The 27,732-nt window shown below is 60.4% G+C and overlaps 1 protein-coding gene across 4 annotated transcripts in view; it reads right to left on the bottom strand.

Moving 5' to 3' along the window:
- Positions 1-27,732, bottom strand: part of RAP1GAP2 (RAP1 GTPase activating protein 2) — a 54,253-nt gene that overhangs the window by 7,033 nt on the left and 19,488 nt on the right. For 3 of the 4 annotated variants that reach the window (XM_072882327.1, XM_072882326.1, XM_072882328.1), the window contains 19 exons: positions 23,559-23,643; positions 15,734-15,769; positions 14,583-14,627; positions 13,917-13,949; positions 13,372-13,581; positions 12,732-12,835; positions 12,102-12,180; positions 11,607-11,660; positions 10,202-10,285; positions 8,785-8,885; positions 8,007-8,136; positions 7,607-7,762; positions 6,794-6,865; positions 6,305-6,391; positions 5,906-6,040; positions 1,761-1,898; positions 1,271-1,389; positions 838-951; positions 201-318 (listed from right to left, as the gene is read on the bottom strand). In XM_072882327.1, coding sequence (XP_072738428.1) covers positions 201-318; positions 838-951; positions 1,271-1,389; positions 1,761-1,898; positions 5,906-6,040; positions 6,305-6,391; positions 6,794-6,865; positions 7,607-7,762; positions 8,007-8,136; positions 8,785-8,885; positions 10,202-10,285; positions 11,607-11,660; positions 12,102-12,180; positions 12,732-12,835; positions 13,372-13,581; positions 13,917-13,949; positions 14,583-14,627; positions 15,734-15,769; positions 23,559-23,564 — 1,821 coding nt within the window. In that variant the 5' untranslated portion in view covers positions 23,565-23,643. The remainder of the gene's footprint in view (positions 1-200; positions 319-837; positions 952-1,270; positions 1,390-1,760; positions 1,899-5,905; positions 6,041-6,304; positions 6,392-6,793; positions 6,866-7,606; positions 7,763-8,006; positions 8,137-8,784; positions 8,886-10,201; positions 10,286-11,606; positions 11,661-12,101; positions 12,181-12,731; positions 12,836-13,371; positions 13,582-13,916; positions 13,950-14,582; positions 14,628-15,733; positions 15,770-23,558; positions 23,644-27,732) is intronic. The other variant, XM_072882330.1, reaches the window with a different exon arrangement.

Below are 27,732 nucleotides of genomic sequence, written 5' to 3'. Positions count from 1 at the left end.
CCCGACCCTCCTCCTCCCCGCACCCAGCGACGGGATTAAGCCCCTCGATGTCGGCAGGGAGGAGGCAGCTGGGGGGGGCCACAGGACACTCCCCCCCCACAGAGACCACCCAAGGGTCCGGAGGCAGCAGGAAGCCGAGGGGCGTGCGGAGCTGCGGGGTCCTGCGCCCGAGCGTGCCGCGGGGCGGTTTTGGTGCCTACCACGCTGTCGTACTCCTCCAGGGTCTCGCTCTCCCCCGCCGTGCTGCTGAAGCTGCTGGTGCTCGAGGAGGAACGGGAGATGTTTGACCTCCCGTTCTCTTTCAGCTTAATAAACGGCCTAGGAAGAGAGGCGAAACGAAACGGAGAGCACGTGATTGTCACTGGGAAAGCCACGTCCTTCGGGCTACGACAGCGGGGACAGACCCTCCCGCGCACCCTGGAGCAAAGCAGCTGCTAGGGACAAACCTGGCGGGGTGTTTCTGTGAATAACCGTTCCCAAGAGCGTGGGATACCGCGGCCGGTGCGTGCCACCAGCAGAAAGCCCCGAGTCAGGCTGACTCGCCGGCGGCAGGGAGGGACGGGCACCACGGGCCTCCCCAGCTGCCACGCCATGAGCGTTTGGGCAGCTTCTGTCAAACACTGCTCTTCGCTCTTCTTCCTTTTAAAGATGGCTATTTTCAGACCCCAAAGTAGCTGTGCTCATGAATCACCAGAATCTTTTTTTTCCTCCCTTAATATCAAACTTATTTATAGTAAAACCTGGAGACGGTTTTGTTTGACAAAGTCCCTGATGGTCTGTCAGCTACAGGGTGACTGGAGCTCCGCTGGGAGGAGGACGGGGCTCCTCCCGGCTCACCTCTCTTTGCTGGGGCATATTTCAGGGGAGCTGGGGTTGGACGAGGTTTCAGATTTCATCTCTTGAGAAGAATGTCCCAAATCTGCTGTCTTCTGGGCTCCGGAAACACTGTCACTGAGGGCACAAAGAGACAGGTTGCATGAGTTATACAAGAGACTTAAAAAGGATGGTCAAATTATACTCCCTGACACCAAACGCTAAACCGTAAGAGTAACAGATGCTCTCTGGATACCACCGCTTCGATTTAAAACAGAGGGAAGGGATCCAAGGCACCGTTCCCTCGAGCACGGCAAAAGCAGCTCTCGTTGCTGGCTTGTGTGGGAAGGGGAGGCCGCGCCCCAGACAAGGTCTCCAGTGCCCGCCAACAGCTTCGCTAATGTTTAACACGCAATAGGGCTTTTAACCTTAGTGACCAGGGCAATGTCAAACTTACCACCTTGTCCTGCTCTCCGCCTGGCTCTCAGACCCCGTGTGCAGGCGAGGGAACAGCCCCGAACGGCGCTTGATGGGGCTCCTGGACTGGTTCTTGGTGGCAGCTGCTGGTACGGGCGGCTGGAAGCACAGAACAGTCCCGGCTGGAGAGCAAAGCTCCTTCCTAGAAGCTCGTAGGACTAAACATCCTAGGCGGAATTATGCTGCCCGCAATTCTCAGCCTGCGCATCTAGGAAACGTGTAATGCCAGAATTTCTTTTATACCTCCTTTGTACTTTGGGGCTGAAAACCCCAGGAAGCTAATCTTCGGTTCTTCCACAAAACAAACCCAACTTGAACACAGCACTCATAAAATCACGCTCTGCTCAAATCTGCTCCTCGCCCTTGCATTCGCTGCCTGCGCAGGGGACTGCCGGCTACGTCAGCGCAGCGCAGCGCCCTGCCAGGCTGGGGAGGGAGGGACGGACAGGGGGACGCGCGGCCGCACTCACCGAGAAGGTGGTCTTGGTCACCTCGCCGCTGTTGTGCGCGATGCCCCCGCTGAGGCTGCCCGGGATGCCGCCGCCGTGGTGCTTCTTCTGGCTGCCCACCATCGTCTCCATGGAGTGGCTGCGCACCCGGATGGCTCTCTGCAGCCAGAGGGGACGGGGACAGCAGGCCGTCACCGCCCTGCAGGGCGCCGACCCCAAACCCCCTCCCCAGCCCCGAGCCCTCCCCGGGCACGCCGCGGAGTGACCTGCCTGGTCCTCCCCCAAGAGCAGGCGCACACCAACAGCAATCCCACCAGTAACAGCAGCAGCCGCTGCTCCGCACGGCCCGAGGATGAGTGGCCCCGGGACGGGGTTGGGCTTCCCCCCGTGACGCCAGCTGCAAGGGCGAGGACTGGAGCTACGGGACTGGGAGCAGCGGACACGAGCCCCGGCGCCCTGCCTCCCGCCCGGCGCCTGGCCGACCTCCCAAACCCCTCAGAGCAAGAATGCGGTGCCCACAGCTGAGTCGTGAGCCAGCGTTTGGACGCACACACCCCGCCACGACTCTCCCTGGACCGGAGACGACGGGTCCCGCCAGGAGACTCCTGCCCTGCCTGCTGCCTGCACCTCTCCTGCGCGCTGACGGACCTCTCCAACCTGCCCCGAAACATTCCCAAGAGCTGGAGGCTTCACAGCCTCTTCACAAAAGTACTTCTGTTCTTCAGCATGCTTACGCTTGAAAAATACGTTCAGCCTGAACCTCTTCTGCTGCTGGTTTGGCCCAGCCATCCCTGTAACGGACCCACAGATGAGCGGCGCAGCATCGTCCCCACGGCACTCGCAGCACGCTCACAGACTCCCCCGGCTCCCTTTGGTCTTCATTTCTCCAGACCAAGCAGCCCCCTCCCCTCACTCTCTCCAGAGCTCCGGGCACGCTTTCCTCCCGACCGCCCTCGCCTGGGCCACATCGCCAAGCCCCGGCACAGCTTCCAGCCGAGAGCCCGCCCGCGCCCAGGCCTGCCGTGCTCCACGCCAGCGCTGCAGCCGGCACGGCTTCTCCTGCTGCATCCCCGCTGCCGGGTGCAGCAAAGCAACGGCAGCCGCTGCTGTGCCAACCTCCTCCTGCGGTCCAACCCCTCGGCCAAAGCGCCCGTGGCCTCCTCCCGGCCCAGGCTGAGGGCTTCATTTCCCGCACAGCCGTAGGTACCCCGCTCGCTCCGCAAACCACAGCCCGCTCCCAGCTGCCCTGGAACATCCGTGCCCGTTTTGGCACAGGCTGGTTTTTGCAGGACGAGATGCCCAGCGCAAGGCCTCGTGCCCGTGTTCCCTCCGGCTGCCCTGGCGAGCTGGAGCACCGCTGGAGCTCCGCACGCCAAGGGGGGCCCACGGCAGGGCACGCCTCGCCCGGGCACGGAGCAGAGGCACCGAGGCCAGCCCACCTCCGCGGCAGAGCCTGGAGCCACGCCGCGCCGGGTCTGGACGCAACAGGACTCGCAGCCCCCGCAGAGCTCTCCACGTCCCCTGGGAAAGGGCCAACGGCCAGGCTCTGCAAACGCTGGCGGCACAAGCCGGGGAAGAGGACTGCTGTAACCTGTTTTGACTCAAACCGTTGCAAGCAGAGCTGCACATAGCGGGGGCAGAGACCTTCTGCAGATCCGAGCGCTCGTCTGGGTGCTTAAACAGGACCTGAGCTATTTTTAAAGTCTTCTCTCAGTCGTTGTCCCAAGCACTTACAAATATGCCGACGAGATCTTTTGAAAGTCTGGCACACGCTATGAAAAGCAGCAGTGAAATGCACAAGTTAAAAAAAAATCCATACCCATATTTTAATTACCGTAGTCACCATAGTAACGGGAGCCCAAACTGGCCTGTAATGCCAGCGTGCCAATTACAGGAAAGTTGTCCTTTGCAGCTTTCCCTTTGAATTGCTGCTGCACTACCCGCCACGCCACGGCTACCTCTCCTCCAGCCCCTTGAAACCCAGCTCAAGGTGAAGGGATTTTGCAGGAAACAAGCCATCAACAGCCGGATTTCTGGAGGTGCCCAGCACCATGTCGATGGTGCACAGGCTCCAGCCTGCTGCTGGCTCCAGGGGCTACTGAGCTGCAGGCGGACCTGCGCCAGGGTGAGCGGGAGCCGCAGCCCCGAGCTCTCACCGAGCCCCAGCCTGTGCCGCGGACGGTGGCTGCCCCGACAGCCCCGTGCTGTCCCCTCCTGCCCAAGCAGTAACAAACACCAAGCAAGAGTCCACCAGACCTGATTTATTAGGGTCAGCGATTCATACAAAATTCGACAGCGCTCGCAAATAAAAGCAACTGGTTGCTCGCTTTGCTGCCAGCAGACGCTCGTGCCGTGCAGGCAGGAAGGTTCCTGCCCGGGGCTGCCGAGGCTGGGGAGCTCTGCAGGGCACCCCGACACCCCCTCCCAGGGAGGGCTGCCCAGAGGCTCCTCTCCCCGGGGCAGGGAGGCGAAGGCACCCCTCTCGCTTGCTCAGAGCCCAGCAGAAACAAGCTCCGCTTTCCTCTGAGCGGCCGGTCCCCGTGTCCCACGGCCAGGGAGGAAGGGGCTGTGGGCTGAAGGCACCAGGCAAAAAGAAGCCGCGGGGATCAGGTCTCGCCCCCTCCCAGCCCTCTTATTTACCGTCTCTCCTCTCCCCCGTTCACTCTGACAGCGCGCGGTGGAGGACGTAAGCTAGGATGCAGCCCAGCAGCGCGGTCCCGAGGCAGCCGGGCAAATGCAGCCCAGCCCGGACCACGGAACTCACCGCCTGCCCCAGCGCACCCTGCAACGCCAAGAGAGCAAAGTCCACTTTCTCGTAGACAAAAAGCATGCAAAAAAAAGATTATTTAACATCAGCGCCTCAGACCCTGAAGTGAACGCCGTGACGTGACTGCCCAGCGTCTCAATTTCTACAGCGTATCTCATGCCTAAACAGGGCACACCCGAGCCTCCACCCGCCCCCACGGTGGGAGCCAGGGAGCTGCTCGCCCCTCCGCTGCAGCCGCTGGGTGCAGGACGAGGTGACCCATCTCCTACCGCTGCCTGTTTCTCTACGCCACAGAGAAAACCGTGCCTGTAAGGTAACTGCAGGAGTCGTCTCCGCACAGCCGCAGCCAGGGCAGCTCCCCTGCCCAGGGTGGTGACGGCCACCCCGCACCAGCACCCGTCCCCGCTGCAGATGCAGCTGAACGGCCTTTGCCCAGCAGAGCCGACGCGCCAAGAGCAGGATGGGGAGAGGCACGGGGGAGCTGCACAGGCCAAAGCTCGGCCACAGGCGTCACCCACGGCAGGGACACAGTGCCCTGGCTCGGGGGCTCCGTTGAACACCCACCCGTGGGTGCAGCCCGGATTTCCCCGTGCCAGCCCTTCCCAGCCGCCTCCCCACCGCTGTCGCAGGGGAGCCTCACCAGAGACTTCTGGCAACAGCTCATCCCCCAAGACTCAAGTGCCACCCCTCCATTTCGAGGGACGTCCCCCGCTGCCCAGCTGGTCATCGTCCCCACCTCCAACGGCTGCTCAGTTTCAGCCACATCATTTTATCTCATTTCTTTTTCTCCTGCCCCCTTTTCTGCCACCCCACTCCCCCTTCTCTCCCCTTACACCCCCAATCCCCCCAGCACACACCCAGCACTGTTTCCCCTCTCCACACCCAGCACCTCTCACCGTGTCTCCCATTTAACACAACAACCACCACCCCCACCTGCTTGCCGCGGCAGCCGCCCCCAGGCGTGCCCCCCGCCAGCCCCATCCCGCAGCCAGTGTGCCACAGCGGGGCCACCAGCAGCCCGGGGACACGAGCAGGACTTGCCCTGCAGCAGTGGAGCCCGACTGCAGGCACAGCCCGCGCCAGCACCCTGGACCGAGATGCCTCCGGAGACATGGCGAATGCCAGGGCACGCTGGTGGGAGAGGAGGTGCTCTGGGGCTCTGGAGAGGCCACCCCGATGGTGGCACTTGCCAACGCCACAACCATGTCAGCCTGCGCCTGCTGGGACCAGCTCGGTGTCCGCTGGCTGAGCGGGCACTGGTGATGGTGAGCTCCTACCTCCTCCCGCCGGGGGACATCTCTCGTCCCCCGACACCGCTCATCCACATCTTCCACCAAAAGGTGCTTGGCCAGCCCTGGCTGCATTTTAACTCTGCTGTTGGCAAGGGACGGGGGTTTACCTTGAAAGACTCCAGAAAGCCTCCGTGACCCCCGTTCTCCAGCTTGTCCTCCTCGGGCCCCAGCCCCAGCATGGTCTGCGTGTGCCCGTGGAGCTCGTCGTGAAGGTTGTCCAACAAGGCGGCCCGCGTCCGGTCCTGGGGGAGCGAGAACAGGCTCAGCCGGGGGCCCCGAGGGAGGGGGCGGTGGCGCTGACCTGCGGCTCGTCCCCCCACCGAGGGCACCAGCGGCCCCACGGGACCCCACGGGCATCAAGTGCGCGGAGACACGCGCACACTTTGATCGCTCGTCCCCGCACGCGCTGACCCAGCTCAGCCAGGGAAACGCAGCTCTGAGGAGGAACGCCGAGAGCCTCCCTGCGCCCGCCGCGGCGCTGGGCAGGGACAGGCGAGCAGCGTTACCTCCAGCTTCGCAAACTTGTCCGACTTGCAGCAGGCATTCTCGGCGTTGATGAGCTTGGTCAGCAGGAACTCCCGGAACTCGGGGCTCTGGGGGGAGAGAGGCAAGGTGGAAAACACCAGCCAAAGACTCTGCGTATCTCTGGTACCAGAACCGTACCAACCCAAGAGCCGAGCTCACGGCACCCTGCAGCCCACTCCAGATGTGGGAGCACTGGCAGAAAACCCCAGGTGGGCTCGGGGTACCCTCCTGCGCTGACACGGGCGCTCCGGCAGCAGAGCCGCAGCTGCCACCGTGCACAGGTTACGCTGCGCGATGGCGCACAGCCTCCCGCCCTACCATAAACCCCATGGGCCTCGCTAGAAATCCAAACAAATGCATATAAATTCCAGAAGTCACGTTTTCCCTAAGCAGGCGTGCTTGGAAACATCTCGGACAAATGCACAGATTTTTTTTAGGGCTTGGAACACGCTTCCCGTCTCATCTCTTACTTTCTGAAACACTGGCGGGCTCGGCAGGGGCGGGCCGAAGGAGGGGACGTCTTCCCGGGCCGTGACGGACACCTGCGGAGCCAAGAGAAACATTATTCCCGTGGGTGCAGCGGGGCAGCCCCCAGCGCAGCCACCCCTCTCCCGGAGGGCAGCAAGCACGGGGCGGGCGATGCTGTCCCCGGCGCACCCAGCCGAGGGGCCCCGAGCCGAGGCGCGCGCCAGAGCCCTCGCCCTGCCGGAGAGACGCTCCCCCCAGCCCTCATCAGTCACCGCTCCCGCCCGCACGGCAGGGTTAACCACGCACAGCTTTTGACACTTACTTCCTAGGAATTCTGTTTTCGTTTGTGGCTCTGAGCAACGTGCTTTCAGTTTGAAAAACTTTTTTCAGTTCGAAAAAAATTTCAATGTCAAAATGACATTGAAAAATATGTCTTACTGGATCTCTTCACAGAAAACAGAGAGATAACAGGGTTGATGCTACCTGCGCTTGAGCGATGTGTTAGACGGGTATGAGCTGTTCTGAGGCTTATTCAAATACCGAGTAACACCAAAAAACTTTAGTAAATGAGCATGCTATTATACACGCACGTGTTTTATACACATATGTAAGTATACACACACACTATGTAGTAGCACATAAACATATGTGTGTGTATATACGTAAGTTTAATATACGATACCTCTTCCAGTTAGGCACAATACTGGTTGTATCACCGAGCACACGGGCAGGGCAGCCGCTGGGCAACCGCCTCCAGACCTCGGCCTGAGATGCCGAAGCGAAAATCGGCACATGCAAGCGGAGATTCCCCTCACCTTGTACGCTGTGTTATCTGCCTCGGGGTTCTCCACCTGCACAACAATGTAGGCGTGCAAGAAGTTGGAGGCGATCATGTCTGGGACAAATGGCGTGTTCTCTTCTTGGAAGATAATTGCCACGATGTCGTTGCCAATGTGCCTCTTCCTCTGGAGCTAAGCGGAAAGGGAAAACATTTGGTCGGTAAAGCCAGGCGGCTCTGCTCCCTCGGGAGCAAACATCAGCTCCGGGTGCGCAGGCTGCCGCGCGCCGGGGAGCCCACGCGGCCGCTGCCCGTGCTGCCGCCCGCCAGCCGAGGATGCCGCGGCGCTGGGGCTCAGTGGCCGGCGGCGCTGGGCAGGGCAGCGCCAGCGCGTCCCGGCTCAGACGCTGCTGCAGAAGGAAGCTCATCTCTCTTACTTGTTGCGTATCTCCTTCGGTAAAAGGCAGCTTTGTAGAGACGTGAAACATTATCTCCCTGTCCCTGAACACCGTGTACACAGACTCTGCTCCCGTCTGCCCGTGGCTGACATCCAGACCTCCTCGAAAACTGGAGACGAAGGGAAAGTTGGGGAGAAATGAAGAAATATTAATTGAAAGCTTAGCAGAGACTGCCGGCGGCTGTCAGGGAACAGGGTGATAGAACAAACCAGCTCATTTATCTTTATCTAGTAGCGAGCAAATGGGAAAGAACAAACCGTGCGTCACGTATTGTAACTAAGCATCGCCGTCACCAGTCTGAAATTCAGGGCGCGCGGCAGAGCCGTGCCCGTCGGCCAGAGCCGACCGCAGCCGTGGGTGCCAGCCATGGGGCCGGCAGTGCCAAGCGCTGCCGTGACGGGTTGCCCACGCCTGCCAGCCCACGGCCCTCGCCAGCAGCGGGGGTCTCTGCCCGCACCGTGACTGAGCCCGCAACACCGGACAGGGCACGTTTCCGTATGAAGTTCTTTTCATCCATAGCCAGATTTTCTCACAACCTCAAAACGGCAGGAAAGGAAGTTTTTCTCTCTTGGCAGCTCCAATTTTTTTTTGAAAACTCCCCCAGCTTTGAAAAACAAGCCAAAGCTATATTTGCTTCTGCTCTGTACATCCCGCTCATGAGTGAGATGACTTCTGTTCTCACACGGTAGATATTTTTACATATGACATGGTCTCTCATTAAATGTGTTTGCAAAATCATTCCTTTTATTTAACTTACCCTTTGAAGTCCTGGAGTGTTATGGTGTCTCCCAGAAAACTTAAGAAGTTCTTGAAGGCAGCGCTCTCTTCATTATTGCCAAACAGCTCCTCCTCTTGGGTCTACAAACACAGGGCACATCTTTTAGGAGCCCCAGCCCTGCCTTTTTCCAGCGGCCAGCCCGCCCGGGCCGTGCAGCGCCCACCAAGCTGCTCCCGGGGGACGGAGGAGAGTCTGGCCACGGCTCCGTCACCGCGGCATCAGTCTGGCAGAGCCGCAGAGGCCCCCGCGCTGCCCGAGCCGAGCATGACCAAAGCCACCGCCCCAGCGGCCGCGACGCCCTGGGACAGCCCTGCACCCTCGGGGACCCCCAGCTCTGCTCCTCCGCGGCGCTTACGGGTGCCACGGACACAGCGACCGCAGACACCGCTGACGCGAAAGGTCCCTTCGAAATGCGCCTTCTGCTTGTCGCCCTGCTCTGAGCACCTTCTGAAAATGAAACCTTGCAATGCAAAAGTGCCCCAGCAAGAGAGAAAGGAACCCGTCCGCCCCTGCTCCGAGGGCGATCTCTGCTCAGGCCACCTCTCCCTGCCCGCCTGTCTCCTGCCCCGTGTGCAACCCGCCGGGGCCATGGCCAGCACCCTGTCCCTGGGGTGCCGCGCACGGCTGCAGGCTGCTCCCCGCCTCCGCTCCCCAGCCGGCACCACCACGCTCGGCCACCGGCACCGGCCGTGGGCCGGTCACAGCCCGCTCGGCCACCATGGCACCCAAAGGTAAAGCTGCTGAGAGCGACTTCTGACCAAAAGCAAGGGACCTTAGGATAACGTAGAGGAAATACCAAAAAGCAAATGAATCCTTCATTGGAAAATCCAAGCCTTAGTCATCCCTTGCGTGCTATATTTCAAAACAATGAGACCTTAATTATGGTCTTGCATGAGTTACTCAATCCAAAATAAAACGTAACACGTACAGATAACTAGAGGGCCTGCCAGAATAACCTTTGGTGAGTTGTAAGACTCAGCTGCCTCTACGCTCCCCAGCCGGAGTCCCTCGGCTAATGACAGCATTTTCAGGAAACGCATGTCTTCCGAGCCCCCAGTCCTCCAAGACAAATGTAACTGTTTCACTGTCTAAACACATATCTGATTAAAATACCATGCCTGCTAAAATCCATTTTCACATCCAGTTTTCCCTACAGCAGCTTGTGGGCTGATTTCCATACCGAATTTCTCCAGTCACATCATTTTTTAATGAGTCAGGGAAACATCCAAGCAATACGAAATGCATTATTAGTGAGGACACCCGGTAACTCCACATGTTGCACGTGACAGAATTAACTGCAGGGCCGAGCTTCCGCTTCAGGGGTCCCACGCTCGTGAAACGCAGAGCTCTGGCAAGCGGGGACGTGCTCCACGAGAACGGCACAGGGATTTCTCACCTGCCTGAACTTCTGATAGATCACACCGAACTTGAACGTGTTGTTGACCTCATGTTCATCATAAGACACTATCATCTGGGATGCCTGCAGTAAAACAAAACATGAATTATTTCACTTGGTAGTTCAAAACACGACGTCCAGAAGAGCAAACCCTGCTCGGCGCACACTGCTGGCCGGGCTCACGGCTCCGCTCGTGGCGCTCGCCATCGCCTGCGGTTCGGCTCCTGGCAGTGGGCGGGGGGGAGAGCCCACCGGAGCTGCAGCGGGGTACGGCAACAGCAGGGCAGTGCCCGAGGGAGCGGGAAGGGGGCAGAAGCCGAACTTCCACATAAATAGGACCAAAGTTTTCAACAGCGGCCCTGGTTTTGGTTACCAGCCTCCCCGCAGCCTCTGCCACCAACAGTCCACCGGGATGCCCATGGGCTCCGGGTGGGCACGAGCTGCGGCCCAGGCGTGGCGGGGGTGCGGGAAGCCCCGACTTCTCACAGGTTTTCCGGGGGAAGCGTGGGGCCCTTTGGGCGCAGATAACGGCAGTTCTCTCACGGGGATAACGGCCCCAGCTCCATGGTCCCAGCCTCGCTCTGTGGGAACCTGCCAGAGACGTTCGTCTTCCCCAGCTGGGCACTGGCTGTTCTCAAACTTCCAGACGAGGGTTTGACAGCAACACCAATAATGACAAGGGATGAACAAAACGGGTTTGACCCTGGCTACATCAAAGGGTGTGAAACTGCCTTATAACTTACTGCCGTGCCTGCCACAGAAAAGGTCTCCCACATAAAAGGTACTTGAAAATGATGGATTTGCTTTGTGACTTCCCAGGAGCGGGTCTCTATGGCACCACGAGAGCGCACGGGAGGAGAAGCGATCCTGGAGCGGGTAATGAGTCGGTCCCAGTACGTCACCAGTGGGGACTGCCACCCGGATAAAACACGCTGTCCCCCCGCAGCGACCCACCCGCCTCGGCACCTCTTCCTGCACAGCTTCCCAAGCACAGGCTCAACGCGTCTCACCGGGTTTCAAGCAACCCTTAAGGCATCAGACCCAGATCCAGGTTGCTTTTACACCCCACAGACGGTCGCCTTTCCTTCCTTCTCCATAATCTGAGGGCAGATTAATACCAAAGTGCCATCAATCCCTGGTGGCCAGCTGACAGGACAAGACGGTGGCACGCACATGCCATCAGATGGCAGCTGACCTGCTGCCCAGAGGCACGCACGGCACGGCACCGCCGCACGGCTCACATCCCCTTTGCAGGCAGGTACAAAGGCAGAGAGCTAGAAAGCTGCGGTACAAACATCCATGCTCTGTATCAAAGTAGCCGTTGGATCTTGGAGAAAAGGGGAGAGTTAACTCTATCTGACCTTCTCCGCCGAATACGTGACCGACTTGGGGTAAGTTACCTCACCTTGGGGTACAGAACCGGGTTAAACTTCAGCCCGGAGGCGTCGTCACAGAAGGCCTGCGGGCAAGGGGAAAGGGCAGTCAGTGCTGGGTCCCCAGGCGTGCGGAGCAGACACCCCTGTGCTGCCGGAACTCCACGGCAAGGCTGTGAATGTCTTATAAACGAGCCAAATCCAGCCTCCGACTGCGGGAGCTCCCCTCTTTGCATCCTCTCATTGGGATGCCCCGTGGCCCGGCTGGTACCCGACTGAGGATGCAACACGACGAGTCCCAGGTCTCTCCATGGGTCCAAGGTGCTGCCACTTCCTCACCTCTTCCCCCAGGTACCAACCCGTGACCGGCCTGGGATCAGCGGGAAGCCGACAGCGGGGCCAGCACGCGCTCCTCCCCCCGCCAAGCGCCCCCAGACCCGCGAGCCCAGGCTCCGCTGCCCCACGCCGCTCGAGGCGCAGTGGCGTGGGCTTTGCTGCAGGCATCCCAGCCCAGCCTGGCATTTTACCTTTGCGATCTGGGGGATGCTAGGGAGCTTGCTGAGTCCTGCCAGGGGGATCCTTTCGTGCAACGTTTTCACTTTGGACCTAGCAAAGAAAAAGACATGAGCGGACGTCAGAGAGCGTCTAAGGCAAAGAGGCACCGGCTGCGGCCCCCAGCTCGCCAGCCCTGTGGCGTGCACGCAGCGATGCTCCGCCGGCTGCTGGGAAACGATGTTCTGCTGAATTTGTTGGGCCTGGTTAGTAAGCAAAGGCTTGATTTGTCTTCTCAATTCTGCAGCTCTTAAAATATTCATAGTTTGGAGGGAAATGACACAACAGTTCAGACACGCTGGGTCTTGTCAGCTTACAGAGGGATGGCGATAGATGTGACTGGTATCATCCCATGTCACAGAGAGGTTTACACTCAGTTTCAGCGGGCTTAGCAACGGATCAAAGTCTCGTGTTCATTATCGGGAGTCAGGCAGTCCCAGCGCAGAAACAGCAAAAGGACGACGACGCTGCGACCCACCCCCAGCCCCTCCGTGTGCGACAGCCTGCGCGCTGCCAGCCCGGCCCGAGCATTTACAGTAGAAACACAACAAGGGACTCCCAGAGAGAAAATATTTTGTTAAAAAAAGCTTTTTTTTTTTCCATACCTGAGTATAATCCTTAAATATTCCGTGCCATCTGCCTCCTCACACTTAATAGAAAGGATCAGATTTCCGAGGCTGCTGGCTGTACAATAAAAATTTAAATGATCCTAAAAATAGAAAATGCTGCGTTAGCGGCAGGGGAGGCGGCTCGGTGACGGCAAGGACGCTGCCCCCCGCCCCGGCCGGGAGCAGAGGACTCGCCTGCCACCCCGACACCCTCCCGCCCCTCGGGGACACACACTCGCACCCCCTCCTCGCCGGGACTAGGGCTTTAATCCCTCTGCCCGTGGACTTTAGCACTCTGCTCTCAGCTTTGTTCAGAGGGAGAAAGAGGATTACAAGACTGTGAGCAAGAGGGCAGGCAGGCGGCTGAGCCCCGGGTCCCCGCAGACAGGGCAGGCTCAGAGCCCATGGGCCCACCCGGTGTCCGGGGGGGGCCCTGCCGGCCACGGGGCCGGGGGCAAAGGCTCCGTGCATGGCCATCGCTGCCACGGCTGGCAACCCGCTGGTCCCCTCCTCTCCTTGCACAGAGGGAAGTTGCAAAATTTGCCCATTTTGCTCACAATTTTAGAATTTCTTTTTTTCTTGGGGGGGTGGTGGAATTTTCAGCCGACTGCTCGTCCCCTGCAGCAGGGGCACCCACCTTCCCCAGGAAATGCTTCCTGTAGGCTCTGGCCTCTCCTTTGCACTCCAGCTTGTAGCCATAGGTGCTGGGGCTGAGGTTCTCCTCCTCCTCCTCGCAGATGCTGCTGTCGGACGAAGTGGGCGTGCCGAGGTTTTCCGGGTCTTCGATCCAGTATCCCCCGAACTGGGGCAGGATGATCAGCGGGTAGGGGCTGCCCTTCTCTAGGATCTGCAGAGACACGCGCCCACGAGGGTCAGGCAGGACCGGGGTGCGGATGCGGGATGCAGGGGCTCATGGCCCCGTGTCCTGCCCCCCACCGCCCCCTCCCGCCGCAGCCCCCAGCCCCGGCACCGCAGGGGGCAAGCTCAGCCCCTCTCTACAACCTCCTCTCTCCCCTAGGAGAGGGCACATGCTTCCAAGGAAAAGCAGCAGCCACAAAGGCGGGGAGGGGGAATGTGCTTTCTGCCGCTCCTCTGGGAAACAGGCTCTGCCAATTCCCCTCTTAGCGGCAATTTGGGAAAGGCATTTGCCTGAAGGCATTCAGGGTGGTCCAGAGCACCCACCTCATCGATGCTGGGGTACGGGATGTAGTCTTCCTGGAAAAAGGAATCAGAACACCACGTATGACCATCTCTTCCCCACCAGCCATCCCTTAAGACCGCAGCCTGGCGCATCCAACACAGGGAGCGCTTCCAGCCGCCCGCTGCACCGGTCCCTCCCGTCCCCACGCCCTGCACCGACTGCCAGCTGGTAACGGAGAGCGATGCTCGTGCCGGGCAAGGCCACCGTGCACGGCGACGGCTGCGAGCCCCGGGAGCGGTGCCACCACGCTGCCCGCGGCTGGTGGACCAGCACCAGCACCGTGGCAGCCCGGGGGGGACACGGCGCGGGGACCCCTCCCTGCTCTGGGGGTGTGGGAAAGCACTGCAGCCGGTAAGTCCTCTTCCAAAGGGGTCTCCGCTACTGGTGTAAGCTTCTCAGCTCTGCGGCAGAACCCAACCGTTTTACACAGCTTGCCGCTGAAATACACAGGTTTGGACGTAAAGCTGGATTAGGGATTTACAGGCACCACTCTCTCATCTTTGCAATTCAATCAGTGTCTTGTTTTTAGATAACATTTAAATCCTTTTCGGTCCTTTGAGTGACTATCTTTGACAATACACATTAAAGCCCCGAGATAAGGCGGGGACACTTGAAGAGATCCACACAAGACACAAAATTCAACCGACCTTATGTTTTTGGCTTCCAGTCCTCTGTTCTTCAAGTTTTGGTGCCTGTTTGGAACAAAATGAATAGACTGAATGATTAAGATGTTTTCAACAACACAGATGAAACCACAAGGGCATTTTGCTACACAGAAATCACTCTGACACGAGCGGCATGAAAGGATGGGGTTTCTGCCCGGGACAAGCCGGGCAGAGCTGCCGGCGTGGCAGGACAGACCCCGTCACAACACAGTGAAAATGGGTGACGGGGATGTGGTAGGACAAAACCTGGGACACGGCGACACCGCACTGAATGTGGTGTCTAAATGTGAGGCAGGGACTATGGTTTCCCAGGTGCCAGCACAGCACCAAACACAAAATGCCCCAAATCTCACTCCAGCTTCACCTTAATTTCTCTGGGACGGGCTCCTAAAGGAAATCCCTGCGCTGCCTTCCTGCAGAGCAGGGACAACAGCCCCGACGTGCGGCAGGGCGATGGCCCTGGCTCTCTCACAGTGTCTGTCCCAGGCAGGAGCTCGGGGATGGCAAACCCTGCTCGCGCTCGCCCGTGCCACGCTGGGGGAACACCAGGCTGGGGGAGCACCGCGCGTCCCGGCATCAGGGGCGAGCGCCGCCTGCCCGCGCCTCTCCCGCGGGGACGAGGCACGTGCCAGGGGACACCTTGGTCCCCCGACCCCCCTCCGCAGGCAGATCCCGACAAGAGAACGCCTGCCCTGACCTGAGGGGCATCGAGACAGTGTTTGACGCAGCCGTGCTCTGTACCAGAGCCTGCCGTTTGCAAAGACAGGCGGCAGCGTGCTGACTTTACCAGGGAGCAACAGGACCGCGTCTCAGAGCGTGTGCCCCTAAACCTCCTTTTGCAAAACTGCTCAGGTCGATGCGGAATAACCTCAGAGGAAGACGCGGCCAAAACCACTGCTGTCCCCCCACACGCTGGGGCGTTTCTGCGCAGCTCCCTTCTGCACGGTCCGAGCTGGGAAGCGCCTGCTGTGCCCCCTCTCGCAGTGCTGGGGACTTCAGCAGCCATTCAAAACCTGTTCTGGTCGTACAAGGCCTCCCAGCACGCTAAACGTACAAGGTGCTGTGGGATCCTTGCAGCCTCTGCTGGGTAGGGAACGTCCCGCGTTACTGGCACGCACGCTGCTCCTACTCACCTGCATTTTTTCCAGCATTTCGAAGAATTCTGCAGACTGAAAAAGAAAAGAAGGAAATCTCCTGTTCAATTAAGACAGACGTGAGGTGAGCCAGCCCAAGCCACACCTAGGCAGGGACAGCAGACCCCCCCGTACTGGGCACACTGGCTCTGGCCCACAGCAGGAACAGGACGCAGGGACTCTCTCTCTCCCTCTAACCGATGGCACGTGCCCCCGAGACGCCGCATCCAGCCCCGCTGCCGGGCAGGGACGGAGTCCCACAGACACCCCAGGTTCCCGGGGCCGGTGGCCATCCCACGCCAAGTGCCCCTGCCGCAGCTGCGGGCAGCGCACAGAGCAGCGAGCGGCAGCAGCTCCCCACCTCCTCCTGCTCTGCATTTAATTTCCGAAAAAGCACGAGAGGACGGGCTGAGTGACGCTGTGGCACTTGTCCCGCTCCCAGCCATGGGAGCTCCCGTCCAGCCTGACTCAGAGCTCGGGCTTCGCTGCTGCAGTTCACCGTTGCCGGTAACGCTCACCCCCGGACAACTTCCCAGCCCACTCTGTACGGTTTGGTAACGGTTCTTTAGTCATTTCTTTTTGTAATCACAGCAGTGTTGGCACCATCAGCTGGGCAATCTCTTTGGGTTCCTTCGAGTCCCCTGGGTGTTTCCTCAGGTCTCCAAGGTCTGTGTTTCCCAGCTCTCTGCACCGGTGACAGAGGCTAGAGACGCCAAAGGGAGAGCGGAGCCGCTGGTGCAATCCTGCCCCGAGGGGCACGGGATGGCCTGGCGGGCGGGAAGGGAAGGGAAGGGGAGCACCGGCCTCGGCCACACTCCTCCACTGCGCCGCGATGCGCTGCTTGCTTCTGCACAGCGGGCGCTGGATCTTGGAGACCAGGCGGGGAGAAAACCCAGACGGCTGCCGCGGGGCGCCCGGCAGGGCTGCGGGCGTGGGGCTTGCCGAGGACACGGGGCAGAGCCGGTCCCGCTGCGGGCAGAGGGACGGGGCACGTGCGCCTTGGCCCCCGCGGTCCTCCTGCTGCTTTGCAGGGCTCCTGGCAGGAGGAGGTCTGTGCATGAAACCAGCAGCAAAAAACTTTCCTTTTGAAATGGAACAGGCCCAGACTGATCGATCCAGAAAAGCAAATAAATACTCTTGCAAATGAGACACCTACGGCAGCCCTCCCCACGTCCCTTACCTTGCAAGGTGCAAGCCCTGGGCTCTGCGTTTCACCGGCTGCGGAAATGCCGGCAATGCCGCTGCCGGCAGGGCTGGGCTGCCCCGTGCAGGGTTAACGGCCTACTTGCCAAATGAACTAAAGAGATTAGCGAGCCCCGGGCTCCGATTAAAAATCCTGTGTGGCTCCTCTGGAGAGCAGCCCGACGCTGCAGCCAGGGAGCTCGTCCTGCTCCCCCAGCCGCTGCCCGGCTCCAGGGCTGCTGCCTCCCCGCAGCCGTGCCAGTGCCCGCAGCTTTGCAGCCCCGCCAGCATCCCCAGCCGCTGCGGGCACGCAGGGCACGCGGCTCCCGTCAGCGCGGGGGGCTCGGGTACAACAAACCCAGACCGGGAAGAGCCCGTCGCCGCCTCTCCAGGAGCCACGTCTGTCCTGCTCAGCTGTGCTCGGGCAAGAGGGGACTTCTAGAAACCCCGTTCCTGCCCTGATCTACCTGTGCTGCCCAAAGGGCCCCAGTCCTGGCAGCAGCCAGCGCGTCGCTGAGCTGCTCTGGGCTCGGCAGACACTGTCCGCCTTTCCCACTCGGTCCTGCCGTGACGTTTGGACGCAGCAGGTGCGGGTTTGACCCGAGTGACCGGCACAGGCACGGCCCCACCGCGTGCACAGACATGGGGAAATCAGTGCTCCGCCAGCACGCACCGGCCTCCCGGCTCGCTGGGCACCCGCGGGGTCACCCCTTCGGCACAGCAACTGCCGAACCTCAGCTGGACGATCCTGATCCCTCGTCCGGCTTTTCCTGCTCTCAAGTACATGCAAATAAATTATCTAGTCAAACTACGGCTGTAAATGTCGGGGCACTCCTAGTAAACTAGTAGGTGGCTTTGCTGGAGACACGAAGCAGCAGCCCTGTCCCTCCTCTCCCCCATCCTCCCCGCACCTCTCCTCTAACCCCTGTTTGCTCCCGGCCACTCACCGCGCTCCAGCCGCAGCGGATGGGCTCAGGGCTCACACGGCCGAGGAGAGGCTGGGGCCACGGCAGATGCTGCCGGTCCAGGAGGGAGAGCAGAAAGCAGGATCAGCAGCTCCGATGCTGCTGGCTATCAGAAACGGTTTGCAGAAGAGGGATGCAAGATTTGGGGCAGAAGGGGTCATGGTACCAAGGAGAAAGGCATGGGGGGCGATTTTTGGTGAGCTCTTAGAATAGACTGAATTTCTCAAAAACAAAAAAGAAAAAAACAGAAGAGGAGATGAAGAAATTCAAATCAAAGACCAAAGGAAAACCTCAGACAGATTTTCTTTTAATAAATGTGGCGAGCAAAGGTTAGTTTTACGGCATGAGCAGCCCAGTGACTGCCCTCAGTGACACCAGCTGGGATGGGGGAAAGATGCTGCCCACGCAGGCAGGGCCTGCCGTGGCTCAGAAGCAGCCCTGGCCGTGTTTGCAGCTTTAGACTATGCCCCATTTTTATCTACTGCACCTACGGGAGGAAGAATGAACCCGGGGCTCAGAAGAGCTCTGTGCCCAAAGCTGGGAGCACTTTAAAAAGGCTTTTCCTTATTTTGAGCTTGGTTTAGATTCCAGTTTATCTTCAGGTCTCTGTGATGAACAAAAGCTCTTTGAGTCAATTAAAACAGTTTCCAGGTCCCACTCTGCCAGCAGCCAGAACCAGAGAAGCAAACGGCACAGCAGCACCGGATCCACCTGCTAAAGCAAGTCCCAGCGGCAAACGCATACGCTTATTGAATAAAGCAGACAGCAGTACGTACCCTTTAGGGATTTACGCATACTTGAAGCCAAGCTTTACCGGGCCACAAATATTTTGGTAATTATAGTGGAGACAATCACAGCTTTGTGACGCCCGGCAGGAAGCAATGTCCCCTGCCGTGGGCCCGGCCGGCAGGAAGGGTTACGCTTGCCCCGCTCGGGCCACCGAGACTGTCCGCTCCAAACTAAACCCGCGTCTGCTTCTCAAATGCAACCAAAGGCAACACCAGAGCGGACAGCCGTTTCCCCTGCCACCTTCCGCAGGACAAACCTGCCCAGTAGCTCGTCCTCACGACCTCGGAAATGCAAAACACTCAACCCGCAATGGTATAGTTGCTGTTCCTTTCCCGCTCAAGTGTCCTCACCCCTCACCACTGAGCGTGCTACCCCGGCAGCGTGAGAGGGGACGTACAGTCGCATCCCAGTGCTTCAGCACAGAAAAGTACGTGGTTCTTCTCCATCAGCACCGGGCAAGGCACCAGGTCTGAAGCCGAGCCGGCTGGAGCACACAGCGTCTCTCCGACCACCCCAGCACCCCGGGGGAGAGTTTAGGGAGCAGGCGCGGAACCTGCAGCCGAGGAGCGCTCGCAGCAGAAGCTGCAGCGCAGCCCCTGAGTACCCGCTTTGAAGGTTTCCGAAGAAAATGACACCCAGAAAGAAAAACCTGCACCAGGCGGGAGCCACCGAGGATGGGGCGCGGCAGGGCAGAGCTCTGCCCAGAACCCCTCCCGGCAACCCACCGCCGGTCACGCGGCACTCACCAGCAGGCCCTGTAAGAAATCCATCACCTTCCCGGCATCACCGCCGGCCGCATCGGCCACACAGCCAGGGCTGCTGCCGCGACCAGGCTTCCTCACGGGCACCCGGCGAGCGCGGCGGCGGCGGTGGCGGAGCGCCAGCCCAGCCATCCCTCCCCAGCCCCAACGCCTCCCTTCGTTAATGTTTCTCCAAGCCAGAGGCACGGCAGCACCGCGGCTTTGTTATTTCAAAGGGTGGCTCCCCTGGGAGGCAAAGTGCCCCAAACAGGTTGGGCAGGAAGCAGGTGAGGGTTTGCAGGGGACAGGCAGGCTCCTGCCCTCCGCTCGGCTCCTGCCGGGGTGCACAGCCCCACGGCGGGATGCACGGCCCCACAGAGGGATGCACGGCCCCTTGGCGGGATGCACGGCCCCACGGAGGGATGCACGGCCCCACGGAGGGATGCACGGCCCCACGGCGGGATGCACTGCACCCCTCGGGAGAGCACTTGTGGGGGAGAGCTGCAGTGGGAACCGGGCGCTGGGCAGGAGGCAGAAAATCCACCCTCTCCAGCTGGAAATCTGTATGCACAAAAAGCCACAGCCCTTCCAAAGGAGTGGAACGAATCCCAACCTTAAATCCCCTCAGAGTCAGCTCAGGACAACCCAACCTGCTGACCCAGGAGCTGCACAGTGGGCACCAGCACCGACAGGGCCTTCTCATCCCAAAACTGCCCGGCGAGGAGGCAGGACACGACTGCTTGGGCCAAAACGCCCGCATGGCTGTGCCGGAGCACAGGCAGTCCCAGCTGCCGGGGACACGCTCCTGTCCCTGCTCCCACCGCCCATACCTACCCCTCGTCCCTCTCCGTGACACTAAGTCTTGCAGAGATCTCTGGGAAGCACCTTAAAGTCTACCGAGAGCAGAGCAGAGCAGAGCAGGATGAGCACCGAGGGTATCGACTCAACGCACCCATGCTGCGCAGCATCTCATCGCAGGTTCGGCTACACCAGCACCGAGCCAGCACCCAGCGTCCCCTGTGCTGACCGTGACGGTCAGGGGACCGAGCAATGTCTCCAGAAGGACCAGGTCTGTGGCTCCCAACCACAAAGTCACCCCAGGTTTCCCTTCATCAGGCTGATGGCTCCTTAATCCCTGACATCTCCTCTCCCAGGCATCTCCAGTTCCACCTCTTAAATGCCAGCAAACGCACACCCAGCCCCTGCCTTTCAAGAGCTGGCGGCAGCTGAGACCAAAGCAGCAGCAGGGCCGCAGGGAAGCTCCAAACAAGCAGACGCACAAACCAAGCCCAGTGGCCCACAGCAGCCCCCGGCCTGAGACAAATGGGGATATTCCTCTTTGGCCCCTCTGGAGCTCCCTGCGCCTGGCAAAGACGCAGGATCCTCCTCTGCCGCTGCCCGGCTGGGTGCCGGCGCAGGCAGCCGTCACCGCAGCAGCTCTGCCATCACCAGCACCACGGGGACTGAGGGACGGAGGGAGGGCACACGCCGTGGGCTCCCAGCTCTGCCTCGCCTTTCCGAAAGGACAACCTGTGCCATCTGCAAAAGATTCTGGAGCCCTTTAATCCTGCTGTAAAGCAGAACAACTCAGTAATCGCCTTTTAATTGCTTTAATTACGTGATTATAAAAACGAAGAACCAGCAGTGAAACAGGCAGCCTCCAGCCTTGCCGCGGAGACCAGTCCCCCGGCGTGTCCTCAGCCAAAGCCATCGCCAGCCTCTCCCCCAGCCACAGCACCCACGGCGAGATGGGCCCATGCGGCTTGCGATGTGAGAAGGAATGGCCATCCTTGAGATGCACGAAGAAAAAAACCTCAGCATTTGCCTGTGGGGAGTTTACATTACCTGAAGCATATGGAGTAGCATCTACACACTTTTTCCATGCCAGGCTTTCCATAGGCTTCCATGCCAAGTTTCCCATGCTGAGGGAAGCCCTGAGCTGAAGTTTAAACACCCCTGAAGAGCCCGACATCCCGCTGCCCCGCATCGCCCGGCTCCAGCCAAGGAGCAGCCGTACCCCCCTGCCTGCAGCGTGCCTGGGGTCTTGCCCCTCATAACCCCTCCTGCGGCAGCACCCGGGCAGGGAGCAGACCCCGGCATTGGGGGCCACCTCTGCACCCACGCAGCCAGGCTCAGCCTGCCCAGCTCACAGGCTCATTAAAAGGCAGAATTTCCACTTAAAACATGACGAGGGCAAAGGCAAAGGCAAAGGCAGAACCTTTCAGGACGCAGGTGCTGCCGTAAAGCCTGGGAAGGCACGAGGGAGCACGGCAGCAGGACGAGCCCCAGGGACGCTGCGGGGCTGCAGCGCTCACAGTCACAGAAAGTCCTGCCTGAACTCCAGCCAGGTGTTACCGAGCAATTTACCATCTTTCTGCAAGGCAAAATAAATTGCACCAGCAATTTGTTTCCTCCCGCAGGGGCAGGGCGGGCAGGACAGGGCCATGGAGGAGCCACGGTGCTTGCCCAGGACGGCCCACGTGAGAAACACCAACGCCCGCCGCTTCCCCGGCCGTGCACAGGCAGGCGGGCACCGGACACCCTGCCATGGGATGCAGCAACACCCCTGAGGCGAAACTCCTCCAAGGCCCCAGGAGGGCTGCTCATGGCCCAGCGCCATCCCGGGAAACTTCTCGTCCTCTGAGGCTGGTAAACGGCGCGGGGGCTTTGGCTTCCCCTCCTCGGGCACCAGCCCAAGGCCAGCCAGGAACGCTGCTGGCACGAGGACCGGGAAGCACGCCGTGCTGCTGGCACACCGGCACCTCCCGCACCCGGCACACTGCCCGTCCCGGGGTACACCCCGCAGGTGGGATCCCCCCTCTCCCCCCGTTTCCCACGGTGCCCCCAGGACAACGTCCCCACTGCCGGCGGGCTCTCCCCAGAGGCACGTCCCCGCTCCCTCCCATCACTCCAGGCTTCGAGCCCCCCCCAAGACCCCCCTCTCCTTCTCTGCAGCCCGACGAGGTGCTACAGCTCGTGTCAGCAGTGAACCGCGTCAGCTCCTGCCCGCTTTGTGCGCCCAGGTCATACGCAAAACCCTAAATAAGCCAAATTGTCAGAAGCTCCACTAATAAACTCCTCCAACTCAATGTGCTATTTCCAAGCCCACTTGCGCTTAACAACCATTTAACCAGGTTCTCAGCCACCTCGTAATCCTCACATTCATCTCATCTTTTCCAGCTTAATGAGTAATTTCCCGGGTGGCAGCATATTGAGCGCTCTGCAGCAACCTGGGGAGAAGAGCTACAACTGCCTTTGTCTGGAAACTGGTATCGCAGAAATGTCTCCAGTTACTCTGACAGAAGCTACTTTTGGTGAACCCGTGTTGCATTTTATCCTATTTTCCCATTCATTTCCATGCCTCAGATTGGTCTTTTCCTGCCAAAATCACTCTGAAGCTTTGCCCCAGGTCACCGCCCCGGCTCTGCATCGCCCTGCTCGGCACAGGGCTGCGCACTCCCTGCTCGCTTGAGACTGTTTCAACAAGATAACCGCGAGCTGGGAGCTGTGGAGGTGCCCAGTCAACCTTGGCTCAAGCAGGACCGGCTTCCAGGTCTGACCAGGTTGCTCGTGACCTTCTCCAGTTGGGTTTGGGAAAGCCGCAGGAGGGGCAGCGCCCTGCCGAGGCAGCCTGGCACGGGCAGAGCGGAGGGGAAGTGCCGTGTCCCGTGACCTGCTGCCTCTGCCACGGCAAAAGGCCGCGGCCGAGCAGCCCCCGGCAGGAGCGAGCGGTGGGTCAGACCCCACCAGCAGTGCCTGCCAGCCGGGGACGCGCCGTCTGCCTCGTGCTGGCAAGCAGCCGCCCACCACGGCACCCAGGGAGGGTTATTAGAAGGATAGCAGCACCGGTATTCTGCACCCTGCTTGGCGTCGCCGCTCGCGATTGCGTAACTTGAGCGGCAGCGCAGGATGGGGCCCGCCGGCACGCACGCCCCGCTGCCGCTCACGGTGTCTGAACACGCTGCAGGCTGAACTCCAGAAACCACCTACTGCTGCTCCCTCGGGAACAGCCCAAATCCGTACAGCCGCTGCGTTGGAAGTGCCGCTCCTCACCAGCTTCAGTTTCCAAAACCGGCACCTCGGCTGGCCTGCGCGCCCACAGCCCGGCGCGGCGTCACCCGGCCAGCGCAGCGTTGCCCGCGCGCTCACCTTCATGGTCGGCGGGGCGGTGAGCGGGGGGGACAGCGGCCGCTCCGGGACGGTCACATCCGCGCTGTTCAGCAGCTCCTGTTTCCTGAAAAACCAAACACAGGCGTGTCAGGTTCCCCCGCGCCCCGAGCCAGAGCGCGAGGCGGGAGATAAGGGCTTATCTTCTTTGGCAAAGCCGCGGGCGTGCGGGCTGCCTGTAAAATAGTATCTCGAATCTGAGAAAAAAAACACAGAGGTCACATAAAAACATGGTAAAAGCCATCTGAAGAGCCCCGTGCCCAGGGTAGGCTGGGACCCCTCGCTGCCTCACCGAGTGCCCGGGCTCTGTCCCTGGGAGCCAGCCGGAGCCCGGCTGCGGGGCTGGGGCGCGGTGCGGTGACAGCGGTGCCGGGAGCAGGGACAGCAGGGCCGTGTCTCTGTGACAACCTGTCCCCACGGTTTCCCTCCATCTGGTGCCCTCCCTGCCTGGGCAGGACCCAGGGCTGTTCGGCCTCCCGGCAGCCCAGGCGCCGTGGACGGTGGAGGAGGCTTCCAGCTCGGTGATGCCAGCGTAAAACCCAGGGACTCCCCGGCGAGGGTTTGGCAGGGCCCAGCTGAGGGCACCTCTGCCACAGGGCACGTGGGCACGGGCGCCGGATTTGGAGGCAGCGAGAGGCGTCGCAAGGACACAAGACCCTGGGGGAGCCGGGAGCAGCCCCCGTGCCACGGACCCGCCACGAAAGCACCACGCAAAAGCCCTCCAGCCTCGAAAAGGTACAACCTCGTCCCTCCACCGATTATCTGGTAAAAACACCCCGTCCCCTTCACACCAACAGCTTCCCAGGCAGACAACCAAGCCATCACTCGCAGCTGTGCTGCCAGATGCTACTCTGGGAATCAGAAAATCTGAGATTTAATTTAGTTTCCTCTCATCCCTGCCAGGTTAGTCCTGCAGAAACCGGGCCAAAATGTCCAACTGTTTATCTCGCAGTAACGAGGTTTGGTTCCCATGGCAGCCCGCCTCGGGATGGCACGGCACAGCGCAGCACGCACGGCGCAGCACGCACAGCGGCCGGGCTCCGGTGCCCGCCGGGGCCCTCTCCAAAACAGGCAGCTCCTGCCAGAGGGTGCGCACCCGACCTCCTGCAACGCCTGCCCTCGCCGCCAGCCCCACCGCCTCGGCCTCTGCCCTCCCACCCACGCTGCCCTCCTCCGCCAGGTCCCAGCTCTCACGACAGCAGCGACAACCACGTGCTTGTCGTGGGGGAGGCTCAGGTGCCTGCAGCCCCTCCTCGGCAGGGCCCTGCGCCGCGGGGATGCGGCGGGGATGCTGTGGGCATTGCAGGCAAGTTTTCTCCAAGACCGTTGGTGCAACAGCGAGCGCAAAACCCCACCGTCACCTGCGTGAGCAAAGGAGCGGCTGTTTGGCTGCGTCCCTGCGAACGAGAGACTGAACCAGAGCTTGAGAAGGGCTGGCTCCTGCTCCTCCTGCCTGGATGCACAACTGCACTTGCTAGTGGGCTTCTCCTGTTCCTGATGAAACTTGACTCCATTTCTTGAAACACATAAATGTATGTATGTACACACGCACACATATATACATGTGCATATAGATGAGCTTTCAGGAGAAAGCCCTCTGCACGCTGCCCGTCCGCAGCCCCACGCTGCAGGATCCCAGCCGGCCGTTCGCAGTGCCACGGCCCAGACCGGGGAGCTGGCATCTCTCCCCGTGGCTGCGGGACTGGCTTCACGGCAGAGCAGTGGACAGCAACCGGAGCCCGCGGTGCCTCGGAGCCCGCGTCCCTGCAGCCGGCACGATTCGATTTGGATGGAGGGGGCTGCCAGCTGTCAGCCTGTGCCGTTAATGTACTGCACGTATGGAGACAGGAGAAGCAGGAGCTGCAGCGCCTGTGACCGAGGGAAGGCAGGGACCAACAGGACGCAGATCGATAGTTCTCATTAGTCAATGACCAAGGAACAAGAACTAACGAACTTCGGTTGTAGCCAGGGGAACATCGGTTGGATGTCGGGGGAAATTCAGGGCTGGAGTTCAAGCCCGTAAATCTGTCCCGGAGACGTAAGACCAGCCCAGGCGGGGCACGGGGAGATCGGCACGGCACGGGGCAGGGCGACGCACTGCCATGCCGGGCAGCACCGCAGCCGAGACCAGCTGCTGGCACGCAGGGGCCCGGCTCGCAGACCCCCGGCACCCGGCAGACCAAATCCTCTGGTACTTGTAATTAACTGCTGATTGCACTTTTCGGACCCGGGGCGGCACAGGCGTGCGGGCAGCAGGGCCCTGCCATCGGGACTTACTTCCCTTGGACTCGGACGGTCCTGCCGGGCTCCTCCCGAGGCGCGGGCAGCCGCAGGCAGGAGGAAGGGGACTTCTTGGCCTCCAGGCTGCAATGCGATGGAGCGGGAGGAGCGGGGCAGAGAGCTGCTCCGCAGCTGTGAGGGGCGAAGGCAAAGCAGGACCAGCAGCACCCGTCCCCATCGCAGCCACAGGGCACCGAGGGCTGGGGCACCAGCCGGGCTGTGCCAGCAACGCAGCCGCAGCCTGAGTCACCAGGGGAAATATCCAGCGGTTTGTGTCCAAACACGAATCCGGACCAAGGACTGACATTTTACGTTACATTTAACCAATATACATCTTTTTTTCTTTCTATTTTTTAAATCAGAGCAGGTCAAATTTGCCTGACATTATTACGTCTCATTTAAGCTCTTAGCATCTTCCAGTTTTTCTAGGCAAGAAATGAACCGAAAGGATGTGGGACTGTGTACGGGCAATAGCAGAATTCATGTCCTGCCCACCTGTAGTGTTTATCGAGCTCCTTCCTCTTCTCCTCTCCACAAACTCACCGTGACTCCGCTGCTGAAAAAATGCCGAGGATGACAGATTTCTACTGTTTGCTCTTTGACTTTCTAGGACACTAAAGCACAGCCTGATCTGGAGCAAACCGCTCATCCTTTGCTCTCGTTGCTTTGAACCCTGAGCTCTGCCTGATTACACTAATCTGCACAGTGGCCTCAAAGGCATAAAATGTATCAGACTTTACAAAGATTAAAGTTACAGGGATGCACACAAATAATTTGATTTGATCTGGGATTTGTAACAGGTTGCCATAGCATCATATTCTAAGTATTATAAAATCACTCACACAACTTAACAACGTGTTCCTCTGTCACATGCTGATTGCTTCTTTGGGGCCAAACTGCTGGAACTGCTCCTGCAATTCCGGGGAGAGCAAAACAAACCCATTCACCAGCCACCGCTTGTAATTAGCCTCCGTGCACTGGAAATACGTTACGTTAAACTGCAACGACTGACTCGGATGATTCAGTCTGCCGCCAGCTATGGGGTCAAGGGCCATCAGCCTAATTCCCAAACAGATTACCCTCACGGGATGATAAATGAATCACGAGGAAGATCAGCATGTCTTTATCTGTGCACCGGCACGCTCGCACGGAGAAGCAGCCCCCGGGGATCTCCCCTGAAGACGACGCCAGAGCCAGCGGCTCCTCGCAGCAGCCCCACGCCGTGACCTGGTCCCCGGCCGGTGACAGGGGTACAAGCGCGTGCAGAGCCCGAACCACAGCAAAGGTCCCAGGCGTTCGCACCAGCGAGGACCGGGGCCGGGGGATGCCGTGCAGCTCCCCACGGCACCAGCCCCCGGCTCCCACCCACAGCAGGGGCCCCAGGAAGCGGCCCCAGGACCTTCATCCCCCCCGGGGTTTCCCTGCAAAGCCAGAGACCGGCCGGCTGGGGGATGCCGGTGGCCCGCAGCGTGCGAGCATCACCTCCTCCGCCGCGCAGCAGGATGGCCTCCCTCGCCCCACGGGGCCGGGACCCTCCCGCGACACGGCCCCCAGCGCGCTCTGCGTCAGCCTTCCCGAAAGGCTCGCGGCTCTTCCACCGAGTCCTGCACCAGGATGGCGCAGCGCAAGAAGAAAACACCTCTCCTGCCTGAGCAGCCTGGCCGCAGACACGACGCAAGAGGGCGATTAGGAAGCGGGGAGAGGACGGGGTGGGGGAGGACGGCAGGAATAGCGTGATGAGCGTAAGCCTGGCCTCGGCACGGCACGGCTCCGATAAACGGCCTCTGCGATCGCTCCCCGCTCGCCTCTCCCTGGCACCACGGGGGACGCGCGGCTCGAGGACTGATAACATACCCAAAGGTTACGGTGCTGCGCT

This window comes from Ciconia boyciana, chromosome 17 (genome assembly GCF_034638445.1).
Source record: "Ciconia boyciana chromosome 17, ASM3463844v1, whole genome shotgun sequence".
Classification (NCBI taxonomy): Eukaryota; Metazoa; Chordata; class Aves; order Ciconiiformes; family Ciconiidae; genus Ciconia; species Ciconia boyciana.
The sequence above is the reverse complement of the archived record's forward strand: the minus strand, read 5'-3'. Positions and strand labels throughout refer to the sequence as shown.